Source organism: Brachionichthys hirsutus, chromosome 13 (genome assembly GCF_040956055.1).
Source record: "Brachionichthys hirsutus isolate HB-005 chromosome 13, CSIRO-AGI_Bhir_v1, whole genome shotgun sequence".
Classification (NCBI taxonomy): domain Eukaryota; kingdom Metazoa; phylum Chordata; class Actinopteri; order Lophiiformes; family Brachionichthyidae; genus Brachionichthys; species Brachionichthys hirsutus.
The window spans coordinates 2410834-2428328 of record NC_090909.1 but is presented as its reverse complement, the minus strand read 5'-3'; the positions used below and the strand labels follow the sequence as shown (position 1 = coordinate 2428328).

The window sequence follows — 17495 nt, the reverse complement described above, 5'->3', positions numbered from 1 at the left end:
CCCTTTGACCTTTGACCTACTCAGGTGGCCCCGCAAAAATGAAATAAGCCTAAACACTTAAAAATAAGTAAAGAAAATGTAATAATGAGATGCGCACCTTTGGCCATTCCTCTCAAACTTACGTACAGGAAGAAGGGCGGGGGGGGGAGGGGGGACCTCACCTGCCCCGATATCAATATATATGGGGGTGTATTAGAAATTAGTCAAAAGCACATTGAAATAAAGAGTTGGGGAGTTCAGGGATGTTTCCGTCAGAGGCAGACGTGAAGCTGCAGAATGTTTGGTGGTCAGATCGCCATGGAGACAAGAACCACGGCCTTAAAGCGGATTGGAGCTTTCAGATGATATCAAAGACTTGAGTCCTTTTGACAAGATTAACCAGGCTAACATGGTCGTCCTCGTGGGCTGTGTCTCATCACATGCCCTGGACGCCACACAACACACACACACACACACACACGCACACACACAACCTCAAGGGCTCTGCTGACATTCTCCCATGTCCTTCTCTGAGTAAGGGTCTCTGCGTTTGGGTCATGTAAGAGGCCAAGGGGAAAACAGAGCGCAAGAAGCCCCACACAGGAAAATATCATCCTCACAGCATGGATAGCAAGCACCCCCCCCCCCCCCCACGCACACACACACACCCACGGACCAGGCCTATAAATACAACAGTAAAACAGGGAGTGGTAGAGTGGAAAAAGCCCAGTGGAAAACCATTCAGTCGTTAGCTTAGCAGCATAGCTCTAAAATTAGCCTCGGTAGTGCAGCGGAGTGCAACACGCCTTTATACACACAGACTCACAATCAGCTTGCGAAGCACTATTCACAACCTTAATTATAAAGAGGGGAAACCAGACCACAGCAGCCACCGATATCTCATTAGTCTGGCGCTCCACGGGACAGGGAGGCGTCGGCTCAGCCCAAAAGCGTACGGGACATTACATCATTAGCCTGTGTAGCACCATGGCCTACATAAGCCCCTCCCACCGGAAGCATTAGAATCATTTTAACACCCTCCAATCAAATGTTCTGGACTGAGCCCTGAAAGGTTCAAATGACGTTCCGTGACTCGAGCGATCTCTAGCCTCCAACGCGCTCCAATCCGAAGTGTGTCTCTCCTGAGGCTTCGGCCTACTTTGTAAGACGAGCAGAGGTTCATAAAAGGGGTTTTACGTTTTAGTATTCAAATGAGTTAATGCTGTTTGATTTTTAATGAAGGGCAAGAATAAGACGAGCAATAAAAGGCTGTTGTTTTTTTAAAGCTCGAGAGTGATCTTAAAATGTGAAAAGGTTGACTTAAGGACAAGAATGAAGGATAGCGTCGGAGGAACCGGCGCGGCGCGTGTAGCTTGTAGGTCGGGTGTGACTGGGCTGGAACGAAAGGCAGCAGCTGCTGTGGTGGAGGGCGAGGTGTTAAAGACAGGCGCGAGGAGAGACGGGTAAACCAATGACTGAATCTTAGCTGAATCTTAGTCTAGGGTGAGCCCTGATTGGCTTGTCAATGCCACGTTGTCTGAATGCGTGTAAGAACAGATTGATGTGTATCCGCAGATCCGGTTTCACTCTCGACTTTTAAATAAGAGCTGATAATAGTCTTGGGGAAGTTGGCTTGCACTTCCTGGGTCCAAGATGAAACGTCGATTGTTATGTTTGCGCGTAATTGCGTCTCCTCTCACCTCTGAGGCAGAGGAAGGTGAGGAAATCCTCCGTCTTGGGCTTGCGTCTGGACAGGTCCTGGATGGAGGATGACTGGGACGAAGAGGAGAGCGATGAGAGGGATGAGGAGGAGGGCACGGCGGCCAGGGCAGCGTTCAGGCTGCCCGGGTCGGCCACCTTGACGGGCGTGGTGCTGGGCGAGTTGGGCTGCGACTGGGCGAACTTCCTCTGGGCCTGCAGGCGAGGTCTAAGAGGAAGAGAAGAAGAATTATATTTGAGCAGGTGATATTTTAATGTCATGATATAACATGCATGCAGGAAGCAGTTGGCTTGTGATTTAAAACACACGGCGACGTGCCGCCATCGTTGCGCTCAGTTTATTGTGGCACACATGAAATCAACAGCATGTGCTGCAGAACTTTCTATTTCATTTCCGTTCTTTGCCGAGAGGAAGATAATTAATCTGTGTGTGTCAGAAACCGAAACAGACACACGGAACCTTCTGCACAAAAAACACACAAAGCAGTTTCTCTTTTACTTCCGTCTGTCGCGCTGCAGCCGTTTCATTTTCTACTTCCATTCAACATTTTGCTCAGTTTCCTGCGTGATGCACAACCCCCCCACCCCCCCGAGATGTCTTTTCATTTTTCTCTCTGTTGTTTCTCTCCTCTCGATTTCACGGTGTGTGTCGGCGGCAAGGGAAGGAGGAGAATATCAAAGATGTGGATGTCTGAGAAAACGATGGACTTATTTGTCACTCTACCGTAAAAGTCCTACAATAGCAGCGGCCTCAATCGATTAGTGCAGCCGTGTGTGTGTGTGTGTGCGTGCGCGTGTGTGCGAGACGGTAGGAAAGTTACAAAGCTGCGAAAGGACCAATGTGATATCCTGGTATTATTTGTCAATTTGCAACGGACCGGACTGAAGTAAAAAAGAAGATAGGATCATGTCTGTAGAACACCCACAATGCATTTGGCTCGACGAAAAGGTGCGGCGTTCCGATTACACTTCAATCAGAGAACAGCGCGGTGTGAAAATATGTCAATCTCCCGCCGTGGCGCGGGTGTGCGCTCAATATGTGAGAAACCGAGCGATGATTTCGCACACATTGCCGAAAACGCTGAATTCGGATGCGGAATAAGAAATGAGAGGGAAAAAATCAGCTCCAATCATCGATGGGATCAACGGTGATCGGGCTCCAAACTAAAGTGGGATCAATCGTTTTACCGGATTGAAGTTATGCAAGTGAAAGCGGAGTGTGAACCGAAGCCGTCTTCCCTGTGTGACAGAACAAAGCAAACAACACAACGGGGACGGGTGTCGCTTCACACAACGATGGGAATAAGAACAAAGATCAAGGGCAAGACGGTGGCGCAGGAGAGAAAGAGGGGGGGGGGGGGCAGGAAAGAAGGAACAACTAATTGATAATGATGTCGAAAAGACGTGAAACATGGAAATGAAATTCTCAAAATGCAGGATGAGAAATAGTCGAGCCAAAAGCATAAACTTTGTACCGTCGTTAAAAACGAAGTCATTATTCTCCTGAATGTTTGACAACTCATGGAGAACATTTCGTTTTTATTATAGAGATCTAATTTAATAAGCATCAAACTTTACAGCCTGTAAATTCTGTAGCCAAAATGCGCAAAAAAAAAAAAAAATCCATCGCTTGGAAACCACATCCTGTAATTGATGCAGCCCGAGTGCAATTATACATTTAATTCACTATATTTATTACTACCCGTGTAAACATGTATTGTGCCGTGATTCAGGGCAACAAACAAACATGTTGCTGCTTACAAAATGGATTCTTTCCTTTCAAGAACTTCACTACAGCTTTGCTAAAAAAGCACCTAATCAGCAAGGTATCTGCTGCTATGTTATTGGTGCAAGTCTGCATGCAAGCTCCGCCTCCAAACCCCGCCTCATCTCCCATTTAATTTTGCATCGGAAGCAGTAGAGCAGACTCCGCCGCGCTACAAACACTTCTAATCCTTGGATCGTTTTACGGCTCCAGCCTTGAATAAATAGGATGCTATTAACTGCTTAAAAGGGGAGACGCAGAAGGAAAAAGCGACACACGTGCACGAATAAATGAAAAACAGGCAGCGAGGAGAATAAGACGGAGATTAATAAAACAACGCAAGTACTACATCCTGTCTAGACGGTCGAGCAGAGCCTCTCCCGACAAGCTTCGTGTTTTCCCGGGGCGTTTTTTTCTTGCTATCTGTTACCGATTAGCTAACGTTTAGGTAGCCACCGCGGCGCTTTCATAGGGTTTCTCCAAAGTAATCTGTAATAATCAGCCTTAGTGCACGTTTCTCTTTGAGTCTTCCTTCATTGACATGCCTGTAAAGATAGGAGGAGGACAGATCCTCCTCCGACTTTGTCGGTGCCGCAACAATGAATCCCAAGGAAATAAATAAAACCCATCAATAAATAAAACCCATCACCTTCGATTCAAGGTGTTTTTTTTTTTTCTAAAGGGTAGCTCTCTTCTTTTGTCAGGGTGCTCAGGTGTTAATAGCGCTGCCAGGCTGCCAGGACATTGGGGGGAACATGCTGTTCCCATGCATGCTAAGCTATAGAATGCGCATTGGTGCAGCGCCACGGCGGCGCTGACCATCCAACTGTAGGAGACTGAGGGAAGAAAGCAAAGCGATTACTGCAGGATGTCCACGTTCATCCCTTTCTAATCCGCCCCTTCCTGCTGCCCCCCCCCCCCCAGCCTTCCACCCCGCTGCTCTAATGTGTAGTAGTCTGTGCCGCTGTGGCATCCAGGGCATCGATCGCCTCCGAGAGGGGCAGGGTGACAAATTTGTGGCCGTCCTGTCGGCGGGCGCCGCTGAAAGAGGAGGACGCAGAAAGAGAGAGGACAAAGAGGCGTTTAAGATTCACCTCTCGCAAATAAAACTGAGCGAAATGACTGGGATGGCGAGGAAAGTCGAGCCGAGGGTAGTTTAACGTGATTTACCCAGCCGTTCCCAGACCACGAGTGTGGAAAGTTGGCAGAAAACAGACCGGCCTCAACCGGCGGGCCGCATTTAGCTAGCGATGGTTCCCTCCAACGCAGCGACACAAACTGGAGCAGTGTTTGAAACGAAAAAAATCTGCTGGAGACAACCGTGTGGCATTAAAAGCTGCAGATCAGCGGTGGAGAAATATGCCCCTGAAAAACCTTAATTTGGATTCATAATGGCGGGCAGTGATGCCGAGCCAAAGGCGCGGCGTGCTGAATAGTGAAGGCCTTTTACCTTTGTCCGCGGGGTTCGGTCAATTAAAGCCTCCTCGAAATAAAGAAGAAGAAAAAAAAAACAGCTGGAGGGAGTTCAACAAAATTTCCCACGTGCTTTGAAGGGGCCGCAAAGGTGTGCATCTCATAATTGGTTTCTTCAATTTGTTTATTTGGCACATTTGAACGCCGCCGATTGGTCAGTTCGGTCGCATACTCTCACGTCGATGCGTCGGCGTCTGACTCCTCGGAAAATAATTCACATTTCCCCTTCGTTTGAGAGAAGGCGACTCCGACTCCATCGCAGGAGGTCGAGAACTCCTGGTGTAGTGTGCAGGCATGCTACTCCCCCCCCACACACACCCCGTCAGTCATCGTCTTCAGCACCTCCATCAACACCTTTCTGACGACGCCCGTTTCCATGGGAACTGCTGTGATGGAAAGACAATGATTTAATCTAAACTCGGGTTTTCAAGGGCGTTGGGGAAGCGTCCGCCCCGCTGAAGTGCCGGCAAGCAAGGCTGAACGCCCTATCAGCTTCAGGGATGCTGATTAGACGCTCATATGTGACCCCCCCCCCCCTCCCCCAACTCAATAACCCTTAGTGCAGAAGGGGAGCATCAGGAGGAGTCTCCCACCTCAGCCAGCTCCTCGTACCGGTTTACTGTCAATCAGGGTGCAGGTACTGGATGACGAAGCAGAGCCGCGTGTTTGTTTGGAGCCGACATTTTGTGCATAAAACACTTATAATGGATGCAAAGGAAAATGCTTTAAAAGCCAATTAGGCAGGATTAATTGTTGAAGCTGGCTCCCATGCCCGTTTGATTTATTGAATACGCGGTTGGCTCAGCACATCAGCATATTTCAGGTCCAAACATGCATCAAACGCAGACAAATGAAGTCCAACGCGTTCAAATACAAGCGATGCGTAATTCAGAACGGCAGCGGGGACACTGCTGAGACGCAACGCCTGATGGACGACTCTGCTCTAATTGCTCAAGCTTGACAAAATATTTGTATTCTGCATTTGTGTAACAAATTAGCGGAAAGACGTGCGTGTTTCCAGTCCCGGGGCGACGCCATTGTCCTGCGCGAGGGATCCTCGGATCGGTTTCAGACCTTTTGCTGAACGTAACCTGATATTTGGACGAGGCGGTCGGTGGAAAAGGAGCTCACAAGGGCGCGTGTTGATTCCCTCGACCGCGTCGGCCTCCGATTTCTGTGGCGATCTTTGGACACAAGCAGTTAACAGTGCTGCCAAGGTGACACATCTGAGGTGCGTTCGTCCCGACAGCGAGAGTATGAAGTAAAGACACCGGTCCAGACATTTAATAAATAATCATCCATCGCAAAGAACTTCTGTTGCATTTGCTCCCCGTCCGATTCCAGCTCCGGCTCGCTCGAGGCCCGGAGAGGCGCTGGCCTGGGGCCGGGCTTTGGCAGACTCTGTCCGTCCCACGGTAAAAGGTTACCGTGGGAGGAGAAGAGCGCTGATCCAGAGTCCGGACCTTCGAGGGCCGCATTAATTGGTTCCTGGTGCCCCACACGGTCCTGAAAAAAGACTGCAGCGCTAGAGTGCGTTTCTATCCGAGCAGCTCTCGTGGTTAAGATCTCCAAACGTCCCTCCAGAACGATCCAAGGGACAAAGAGACAAACGTCTGAGCTTAATACAGCTGTCGTATCGTTTATAATGTTCACCCCATGATGCGCTGGCGACGCTTCCAGGGTGTACCCCTCACAGAGGGACTCGGCTGGCCTTCACACGTATTATTCCTCAGCGCCAGGATTTATAGAGCATGCGGTCGGCATCAACGCCCGATGGGGAACGCTCAGCCCGGCGGCGTTTATTGCTTTTCCGTCTCTGCGCATTTGGGATGCGGTGGACTGACCTGCTGACCTTTTGACCTTTAGAGATGCAAACAACCCTAGACTCCGGTCACATATACACATCGGACACAAATAAACACCATCATCAGTCAATGAGCCACGGCTGCAAGGAGGAATGGAAAAAATAAATACACGGTTGTATTTTATTTAAAAGTATTACTGTGTATTTTGTCAGGATACTATTTAAATGCTTAAGAGATTTGCATTGAGATCAAGATAAACATGAGGGCATTAGAGACTGTGTGTGTGTGTGTGTGTGTGTGTGTGTATGCGTGTCCGTCCTGTACTGGGACATTTATATGCTCCAAGCGATCAGAATGAAGCTCACTGAGATTAGGGCTTCTGTGCCGCTTCACCATCACCTTGGTTTCCCACTCCTCTTCCTCAAAAGGAAACAAAGAGGGAAGATGGCCCGATAGGCAGACGTGTGTAGAAAAGACATCTTGACAAAAGGACTAGCTGTGAATATATACATGCTATATTAGGTCAGATGGAGCTCGCCCATTGTTTCCCTTTGTAGCCTTAAAAGCGCTAATGTGCTCAAGCGGCGCTACGTTTCGGCTGTTCAGACGGAGGCAGATTTAAATGTGGAGTTTAAAACGCTCCAGACAAGGAAACATCAAAGACTGAACGACATGCAGGCTTTGCTAGCAGACAGATCCATCGCTCAGGACCGCTCACCCATGCCCCCTTCCTGAGCTACAGCGCCATGACCTTGCAGTTCTTCTTAAATCACCCCGGGGAGAGGCCGGCCACGGCCGGGTGAGGTCGATAAACATCACAAATGGTTCTGTGGGTGCTTAGTAATCACTCTCATTAAGCTGGAGTCCTGGACGTGGACCTTCAGAGCCCCCCCCCCCCCCCCCGTTATGCAGCTCTAACAGGAATACTTTCACGCTTTTCCTGGAACACACAAACGGTTGTGCTTCCCGTTCAGAGGCATCGTCTTTAAACGAGATTCTCCGAGGCGGTCGTAAAGACGTTTTCTAGGATGCGTAAGGAACAAAGTGCTGAAGCGCTTGTCTGACTGGCAGCGGCAGTAGCTCAGGATAAAAAAAAAAACACACAGGGAACGCTGAATGCTTTGCTGCTTAATGACACAAGGAGGAAGCGTAGAAACCAGGTGCAACATGATTGGCTGAAAGCGCAACAGACTTTCTATCCAGCTCTCTGATTGGCTGCTCGCTTGAACACGAGCTCCCCGCTGTGCAGAGACGCAACACGACGCGTTAGCCGTGCAGCTAGGTGTTGCGCTACATGTAGGTTCTCCCACAATTCCATCTTAATTAAATCAATAGACACATTACGGCTCCCCATAAATACACATTTGCAGTGTGTGTGTGTGTGTGTGCGCAGGCCTGTGTGTAATCGCTCCTAAATGGAAATGGTGATTATGCATTACCGACAAGAGTCATCGGTTACGCTAGACAAGTGTGTGCGTGAGCGCATGTGTGTGTGTGAATCTCCGTGTGTGTGTGTGTGCACACTTGGCATTCATTAAGTCGAAACAAAACAAGCGGCGGCAGCTGAGTGTTTGAGTGTGTGTCTTGGCTGAGCCAACAGAGAGAACAGATTCAAAGGAGAGCCAGAAAGAAGGGCAGCGAAGAGGAAGAAAGACAAAAAGAGTAGAGGGGGCCGAGCGAGAGAATGCAGAAATTAAGTGAAGAAGTCTGTTCGAGAGCGCCTCTCAACTTCCGACCCACACACACTTCATATCCCGCACTTTTAGAGCGCTTCGGAAGTTCATGTTTTTTTTTTTTTACTCTCGTTCAGCTGTGAAAACATCTCGACATCTTGAGCATTGATCGGATTAACTAAAACGAGATGAACTGTTTGTTTTTTTTGTGTCGACACGACCACGAGTTTAAAGACAGAAATACTCCACTGCCCAGTAAACCAGTAAAGTAGGCCAGTAAAACCATGGCGGCGTAGCTGCGCCCCCCCGTCGGGAGAACCCGTTCGGCGAGGGCGGCAACGTCCTGGCGTGTATGATGATGGTGATGGTGGCGGGGCGGGGGGGGGGGGGTGCGCTGCCATTCTCCACCGATCTCAGGAGCATGGGAAGACAAACACGGAGCCGATCTCAAAGACTTCTAAAGACAGCCGCTTCCTGCCAAAAATCACTCACACCTGTCCCTCTGTCCCCCTTCCTCTCTGCCGCTCCTCCCATTCCTTCCCCTTTATCCCTTCATCCTCCGTGCGCAGTCTGAAACTTTTTTTTTCTTTTGCTCAAAATTGGAAGCCGCCACTCCGCCGCCCCCCCCCCCCCTCCTCTCCCGTTTCGGTCGGTGCCAGGTGTAAAAGCTCCTGGCATCATCTCAGTTAGTCCCGTTCAGGAACGGTGGAGGGCGGTCGTCCTGCCAGGGCACCGGAGTCATTCTTCACACACTCCAACGTACACACAATAAGCTTTTTAAGAGGGCATGAGGCACTGCCAAGCACCGGGCAGGCTTATGTTTCATTAGCATCAGATAGGGACTCTCTTTATTCCTGCTCTGTGTGTGTGTGTGTGTGTGTCAGGGGCTAACGAAAGCCACGGCTCTATATAAATGCCACACAACCGGCGCTTGAGAGTTAAAAGTGTGAACCCGTGATTATTGTTTAAGCTTCGCTACAATCCACAGGGTCACTCCGTTTCCACGCCAACACATCTGGTTGTTGTCACAGATCCCCCAGCTACGATTCTTCACTCGTATTTATAACGAGGCTTACTTAACGCCGTCCACATTCCAAATACCTGCAGAAAAAGATTATTTCCCGCCTTGTAAATTCACCTCCTGCCAGATTTGTGGAGCTCCTGAGAAGCTTTTAATTTCTTCTCAGGGAGCGGCTCTTCGGTTTCGTGGCCAGGTAGATGAAAGCAGGTAACGACCGCGCTCCGATTTGGAGGTTACGGTCTCCGATGGCGGCTACGAGGGCCGAGGCAGGTGGCTCGACTCGCCGTGAATGGAGCCAGTATGGACCGCTCATTACAGAGGGACATCTGCTGCCATCCAGCCCCCCCCCCCCCACCCCAGACTCCGCCCCTAGCTTTACACCGATGCTGTGACGGCCTGTCAGTGTGTGTGTGTGTGGGAGCGACGGAACAAAACACAAACACACAGCCGTGCATCGCCATTCACAAAGACACACACACAAAAATTAAAGATTTATGGCAACAAAGATATTTGTGTGCGCGCAGCAACATCACGCCGTCCTGTTTAAATCCGAGGTATATGCCATTTTTTAACAGAGAAAGAGAGAGATAAGTGATTTGTATGGATCTCTGGGAAAATGATCAATCAATTTCAGGAGCCCACTCCTGAAATAAAAGCCTTTCATGAAAAAACAAGCAAACAAAAAAAAAACCAAAAAAGATTTGGCCAGAAAATGAACGGCTCCGTTTCAAATGATTCATTCAGGCAAATGTGGCAACGACTCCGAGCTAATTATTAAAGACTAAAATGGCATTTGCGTTGAAAGCAGAGGGGGGGCTCTCATTAAAAGACCTCGATGCTCCTTGCAGGGTGGCAGTACAATATTTACACATCTGTCAACTTTAATTATACAACTAACGGTCGAGTTGTCTTTGCCCAGAAGAGAGATGAGGAAGAGAGCGCAAACAGCGAGTTTATAAATCAACGTGATAGACAAAGCAGCGCCGGAACGCTGCCGATTGATTTTCCTGGGTGGTGTCGGTGAAGAGGATACACGAGAAGTACGGGGAAACGGAGGGAATAAATTACACCGAGAGACGGACGGCGAGCAAATGAGGAAAAACGAGGCGGATAAAACACGTGTACCAGTTTCAGCCGCGTCCTCACGCACGGTTCTGCTAAACCCATTTAGATTCACAAAAGGAATCACCTCCACACACACACACACACACACACACACCCTCACCTCTTCTTCGCAGGGCCATCCTCACAATACTTGCCGCCGCCCAGGCCCTGAGAACACAAGGAACCGTCGTCCTTGTGGCCGCCCTTCGACCCGGAGCTGTTCGGCTGCCCATTGGCTAGAAGAGAAGCACCTGAGGAGAGAAGCACCAATAGGGTTACAATTAAAAGAGAGAGAGGGAAAGCTGACAAAAAATAAAAAAAAAGAGGATGCAAATTATTCAATGGCAAATACGGCGGTCGAAGCGCATCACACTGAAACCCTTACGTCACTTCCTGCCGCGTGTTTCGCAGCATCACGGTTAATGCCACTCCTGTTTCTCTCCTGACATGTGATCAAATGTTCTTAATAATTCAGCAGGAAACTCAAGACAAACAAAAGTACATTTTAAAAAAATTCCCCGTTTGGCGAGGTGCTCATGCCCTTCCAATTTCTCATTGGTTGAAGGCATCTCGTGTCCCAGCCTTCGCGCCGCACCTAGTGGAATTCCAATTGACTGATGCTTTTTGGGGATGCGTCACTCAGCCGGTGCTGCAGACTCTTAACAGTGGGTGTCAAAAGACAATAAATTGAGATAGTAAGGACAGCGGGGCAGAGGTTAGGCTCGGTGGTAACGTGAATGATATCCTGTTAGCGAGGAGGCTACTGTTGCGTCATCTGAGGAAGCTGCAATGGGGGGGGGGGGGGGGCAGAGCCGTAAGATTAAATGACAGTGTAGGAGTCGGGATAAAGATGAGCAATCGTGCAGCAGGTAAAACAAGTATTGAAACATATGATTTAAGTGACATTTACAAATGTGCTTTGGGCTGAAGGAGCCCACACAGAGCAATGCTTTCTCATCGCCGTGTGGACGGGGGGGCCGTGCTGAGGTTTCTCACGCATGTCGGGCAGGTCGGTACCTGAAAGCAGCGGTACAGTCACCACACAGTTAACCAACCCCGGCGTGATGAGTAAGGCCAACGGACTGTTGTCAAAGCTTTAGGTCGTTGTCGGGAGAGCCTGTAAGTCTAGGGTGAGGGTGAATCACCACCTTACAATGCCAGGGTGATGACGGAAGGCTTTGATCCGGACTCGCGGCGTTTAAGCAATCAAAGGAGGAGAACCTTCCTGTGCTTTGTCCTGATTTTCTACAACGTTTTGAGGATAATTTCCACAAAACTGTCATCACGTTTAATCGGGGGGAGGGGGGGGGGCAATGACTTGTGAAAAATGATAACTAGTTAAGGAGCTAAAAGGAGTTGTGAGAGCAAGTTTCATAAGAGCAATAAAGTGAAAGAGATCATTAAGTTTAACCGTGTTCAGAAAATGACTGATGCATGATACCCCTGCGGGGGGGGGGGGGGGGGGGGGGGAGTGTGTGCAAGCAAACAGGCAGACGGCCATTTCTCCGCCCCCTCTTCTTCCTTTCCCTCTGTTTGACGCGTCCTGGTTGCACATGAACGCCAGTCTGAGGGTTAGAAGATGGGAACCTTGAGAAGGCAGAGGGCGAGCGTGGCAAACAAAGGCTGGGGTGAACGGGAAGGGAGGAAAAAGCTGCGGTGTCACTCCAACATTGGGAAGGGGGGGGGGGGGGGTAATCAGATTCATGCCTGCGCAGCTAAGCCCATCGCCTTGTTATGATCCCAAAGAGGTCTCAGGAGGGAACGGGAAGGGGGGGGGGGGCTATAGCATAGCATGTCGTATCGCAGCGATGAGGGGAGGTAACTAGCCAGCATGGCGTTAAGAGGTGGAGTTACATGTTAGTTTTCCAGGAGGATTGCTGGTTCAGGACGTAGACTGTGTGAAAGAGACAAAGGACAGGGAAGCACGCCTCCTTTTCCTCTGGCAAACACGGGCACTCCATGTCGGCAGCTAAAACTGTGGGACATCAAAAAAAGACATTTGATGTTCCGAAAGACTCCCCCCATAGTGTCCGTTCCCAGATGGGTTTTTCTTAAAGAGGGGAACCAGATACTGGACTCGAGTGTGTAGTGAGAGCATTTCAAAGAGTACCGAAAATAATGCGCGTCCTTCAAAAATTGGACCCAACAACAGGACGCCACGTTCAAGCCGACTAACGCGAGGGACAACAATGTGCCGTTGAGAAATGCTTTGCTCTGCTTTGTGAAATTCAAGGCTGTAAATCTGAAGCATCAAAGGGAAAGCTGGGACACCGTAATGGCCGGGGCTGATACACGTCTAAGGAGCGTAAGAGGACAGAATAGATTTATTCCTGTCCCGCGTTTTGTCCGTCTTCTCTCCGGTAGTCCAGAGGTAGAACACAGCTGCCACGGAGGGCTGGCGGCACGGGAAATACAGGCAGACAGCAGCGTGACAGCAGCCGGAGCGCTGGAGGAAAGGGGATGGCGTGCATAAAAAACGGGGAAGGATCGGCAAGTCTGAGACGGGCAGACGGGCCGGAGGAGAAAGAGAGGCGACAGTCTGAGCCCTCGCTTCGGCCCCTCCTGGTTTCTGGCCGGGAGCCAGCGCCTCCATCAATAGCACTCAGGAAAATAAAGGGAAGGATGGGGAGAAGAGGAGTATGATGGAGGGAAGGAGGAAGAGGAAGCGTGTGCCATTCCATGAACAACAGAGGCAAGGTGGGTGGGAAGTGACGGATGCTGTACGTAGTAAAGAAAGACAGGAGCAGAGGACAAAGCAAAAAGGAAGAGGGAGATTGTTCAAAAAAAAAAAGGAGACAGGGACGGAGGAGAGAAAGAGGGGGCGTGGAGATACATAATCGAGGAGATGGAGCAGCGGGGGGGGGGGGGCAGGAGCTTTTGGAGAAGGCAGTAACCAGAGTCCTATTGATGTGTAATGAAACACTGCATCCGGGGAGAGACGACCGGAAGGCCGATCGGATGAGGGAGACGGGGATGAGAAAAGGAGGAGGAGGAGGAGGAAGAGTGTGATGGAGTGGGAGGCGGATGACTGGGTGGACTAGCTTAATGTCATTTGTTAAATAATGCAGGCGGCGAGAGGGAGAAACAGGAAGTGTGACGGACAAGGAGATGGACGGCTGCCAGCCCAGAGAGGTAAAGTGGCTGGGGAGATGTTGGCTATGGGCAGCGAGTGGGCCGAGTGGGCGGGGAGGACGACGACACACACATGACACGCCCCCTTTTAACACAAATAGTCCTACCTCACGGCGCCTGAAGCCGCTTTCGCACAGAGATGAGGATCATGTGACAGGAAGGACCACCCAGACCCAATTCAAAGACCAGCTGATGGTTTTTTTTTCCGCTAGCCGCTAGCTGCTCTTAGCTGCACAACGCCAAAGCCTATTACTATGTTGGTGTAGTGAGAGAGGCTCTCCACTTATTGGAAGGTTGGCGGTTCGAGCCCCAGTTCCTCCAAGTCTGCACTCATCCTTGAGCAAGGCACCACAAGGGCTGTCCCACCCTGCTTCGTAAGGATGGGTCAAAGGCAGCGATCTAATTTCACAGCATGGCGCTACAAATGTGACAAAAAGCATCTCAGCTTATCCTTCATCGAGTTTACGCGGAACAGCAGGAGGAATAAACATGCCGTGTAAAAGGAGTGAGACGGGGGGGGTGAAAGGATGTGGGAAGGACGGACAAAGTGACACCTGGGGAGGGAGAATAATGCGTTTTACAGAAGATTAACCTTCAGTCAGAAGCTATTGATTGCTCAAAAATGGTGAATGCAGCTCGATCTATAAGTAGATCAACACAAAAATTATTATTCATTTGTTTTATTCTTCATGGCGACATCAAACAAAACAAGGCGGCGCTGAATCCTTTGCTCTAGCGATCCTTCATTAAAAACGTCTCTTTATTAATTTCCTGAGGAATCACTAAGACGCGACGGTTATAACCGCTCCATCATCCCCGGCGACATCAATGAAACATCTAATGATTATGTGCCAGCGTGGTCGCGGCTCCACAATGGCGCCTCTTCGGGGAGGGAAAACTGTGGCTCCAGCATAAGCCCGTACTCTCTAACCCGCAGTCCTCTAAAAACAGCAGGGGCGTCCCATTCAGGATGTAGCGCACGCTGAGTGTGATCCTCCAAAATGGCTGACAGATTCGCCACGAGGGCTACGCGAGACGGGGAAACAACCGCCAAAGCCCCGCTAACCCGCGTTGCTCTGAAACAGCGGGGCCCCCGTCTATTCAGCACGGCCCGCTTTTGTGTCAGCACGGGCTGCTGTGGTTACCCCCGGCACGACGGGCTGCCGATGCTTTCTAATGAGTCATTTTTATTCAGGCGATAAGGTCAGCTACCCGCGGCGGCTTAAAAGGCCCCGAGGAGCTGCGGAGTGGCAGCCACGAGATGCCAGACAGACGCATAGATACGCTATAGCGACAGGGAAGACAGAGAGAGGGAGAATGACGGTGTGCAAATATATTATATATAATGTATATAATAAAAGATAAGCTACATTTGAAGGTGTTTCCCCCCCGTCTGGCTGCCTTCATACCTAGCTCGTTGACTTTGCTTTCTTTCAGTGTCTGGGTTGCGTGAATGTCAGTTGAGATTTAGCTTCTGAGGCACGTGTGGAGTTCAGATCGCCGTTGTTGATTGGCTGAGGGCTTTTTTGTTTTGTTGAGAAGAGCCATTGTCAAACGAAAAAAAGTGTCGGCAAGCCTGTTCAAAGCACGCGGCGCTACAGCTAAAGCCCTCAATCGCTGGCGTTAAGCTAACTAACTGGCGGGTTTCAATCCGAGCAATGGCATAACATGCTGAAAAAGATCAAAACATGTGTTGCACTTCATCAGTCCGTCTGTTTGATGCACCATTTGAAAGTAAATGGGGGGGCTCCTCAAAGGAGGCTGCGCCGAACCGGCGAAGCGAAAGAATGAAGAGCTGAGCCACAACAAAAAGAAAACCAGAACGCTCGGTCAGCCGCCCTCGTATCATTCCCACCATTTAGAGCAAATTCTCTCTCTGTCGTCAAATAAAGTACACTTATTCTACACAGACAAACAAAGTAATAAAAGCGTTGCCTGCAATTAAAAGGGACGAGGAGCTAAACTGAGACGCTAATGTCAGCCGCGCCAGGCTAGACTGGCAACCCTTACTCCACAAATAAGGCCACTTTGCCAAATTAAAAGTTGCCTTTCAACATTGCGGGACTGTTTACACTGAAATGTGTAATTCATTTCATTCCAAATTTAACGCTTCAATTCCTCCGTTTCAGCTGCAAAAGCAGAGGAAGCCTGGCAAACAGATACGTTAGCACGCAAAGACCAAGCTGATGTCTCATCTCAAAGGGCAGCACGAAATCTTTAACTTTGCATTCCCAGGACTCAGACGTATAAAATCTAACTTCATGAGTCGTCCCCCCCCCCCCACATTGAAGGAACGCAACAGTGTGTGAGCTCACCGTTTGAGTCTGTGATGACGTCATCGAGCTGCCGTTTCTGCGCACTCCTAAACTCCTTTAGGGAGAGATAAAGCACCTTTCGCATAACCCGCTCCTCCGACCACGGAATCCCATCGCTGTCGTCCTGTGGAAACACGCAAGAGGAGGAGAACGAATCAGCACAAAGTCATGTCACAGAGAAACCAAGCCTTGTTTCGACAGTTTTTAATTCATACAGGTTGAGCCTTGCGCAGACGTGTTGCCTCGGTGTGCGTTGTCAGATAACGGTACGAACGGCGGCGGCGAGTAAACGGGTTAATGTTTGAGGTGACCTCCAGCCAATTAAAAAGTCTTTCTGCTGCATTATGGAAAGACTTAAAAACAGCCTGGAAAAATTACTGTTTACATCAGAAGCTGCAGCTAATTAACATAAAAAAAGTAGAATCTATGTTTATTGCATATAATCTTATATTGTAAAAAAAATATACACAGGAAACACAATGATGTGGAAGTGCACAAAGAGCTACGACAGAAAAGGTGAGAAAAGGCTGCCTTTTTGTTGCTGCATCATGACAATAGCATGACACAACATTAGCATAACATAGCATTAGCTTGCAAAAGGACACAGGGCAGCAGCATTAGCATAAGAATGCATGTAGGACTGCATCTCCCTACCATGCCATGATAGGAGTGTTATGGTGATGAATAGGTAGGAAGCAAATGGGGGGGGGGTATCATGGGACAGAGCTCATGCGGTGCTAATCTCTCCTGGGGAGACAGAGACAGAAGATGGAATTGTCTAAGAGGTCAACGCAAGTCTCTCTGTCTCAAACACACGACCAGTTTTATTTCTAGACAGGTTTAATCATAGAAAAAAGAAAAATCTTCAGAATTTCATTTTGTGGCTCTTTTTGAGAATTTAAAGAAAATATTGCTCCATGATGAGCTTTGATAAAAAGGGTATTTAGTGTGTATCCGTCAGCAATAAGCCAATTCTGCACCCCCCCCCCTCCTTCCTCCGGTGCGAACGTCGCTCTGGCAGCTATGTTTGATGTCGAACAACGCTAATGAATAAAGGAAATGAAATTAGGGCCCCAACACCAACAAAGAGGTATTTAATATGTGTGGAAACGGCTTTTTCTCCACTACAGCAGTGGATTTCAGTTTTAAGTGCTCATTGCAGAAAGATCATTTATGGTAATTATTCAAATTTAAAGGCGATGCAGGAAGCAGGCGGGAGGGAGGCAGCGCGGTTCGGATCATCCCGAGATGTTCTGATGGATAAAAACATGCGCTCCGATCGGCCCAGCGGACGCTCAGCGGATCCAATAAGAGCAGCGGCTCTTATGGGATCATTTCATTAGCAAATCTGACTGCAACGAAACCAACGCGGCCATTTCATCTCGAAACTCCTGCTATGTTTTGACGATGTTGACAAGATGTTTGTCTGTCGCACCTTTGTGGGTTGCGTGTGTGTGCGTGTGTGTTCAGCTGATATAAATGAGAGTGCTGGTTTGATTTCCCAGGTCT

The 17495-nt window shown here is 49.3% G+C and overlaps 1 protein-coding gene across 1 annotated transcript in view; it reads right to left on the bottom strand.

Moving 5' to 3' along the window:
- Nucleotides 1-16071, bottom strand: part of jarid2b (jumonji and AT-rich interaction domain containing 2b) — a 31148-nt gene extending 15077 nt beyond the window's left edge. Inside the window, 3 exon segments of the mRNA XM_068747542.1 lie at nucleotides 1680-1906; nucleotides 10661-10790; nucleotides 15987-16071. Of these exon segments, the coding sequence (XP_068603643.1) occupies nucleotides 1680-1906; nucleotides 10661-10790; nucleotides 15987-16071 (442 nt within the window).
- Nucleotides 16072-17495: the final 1424 nt, after the last annotated feature.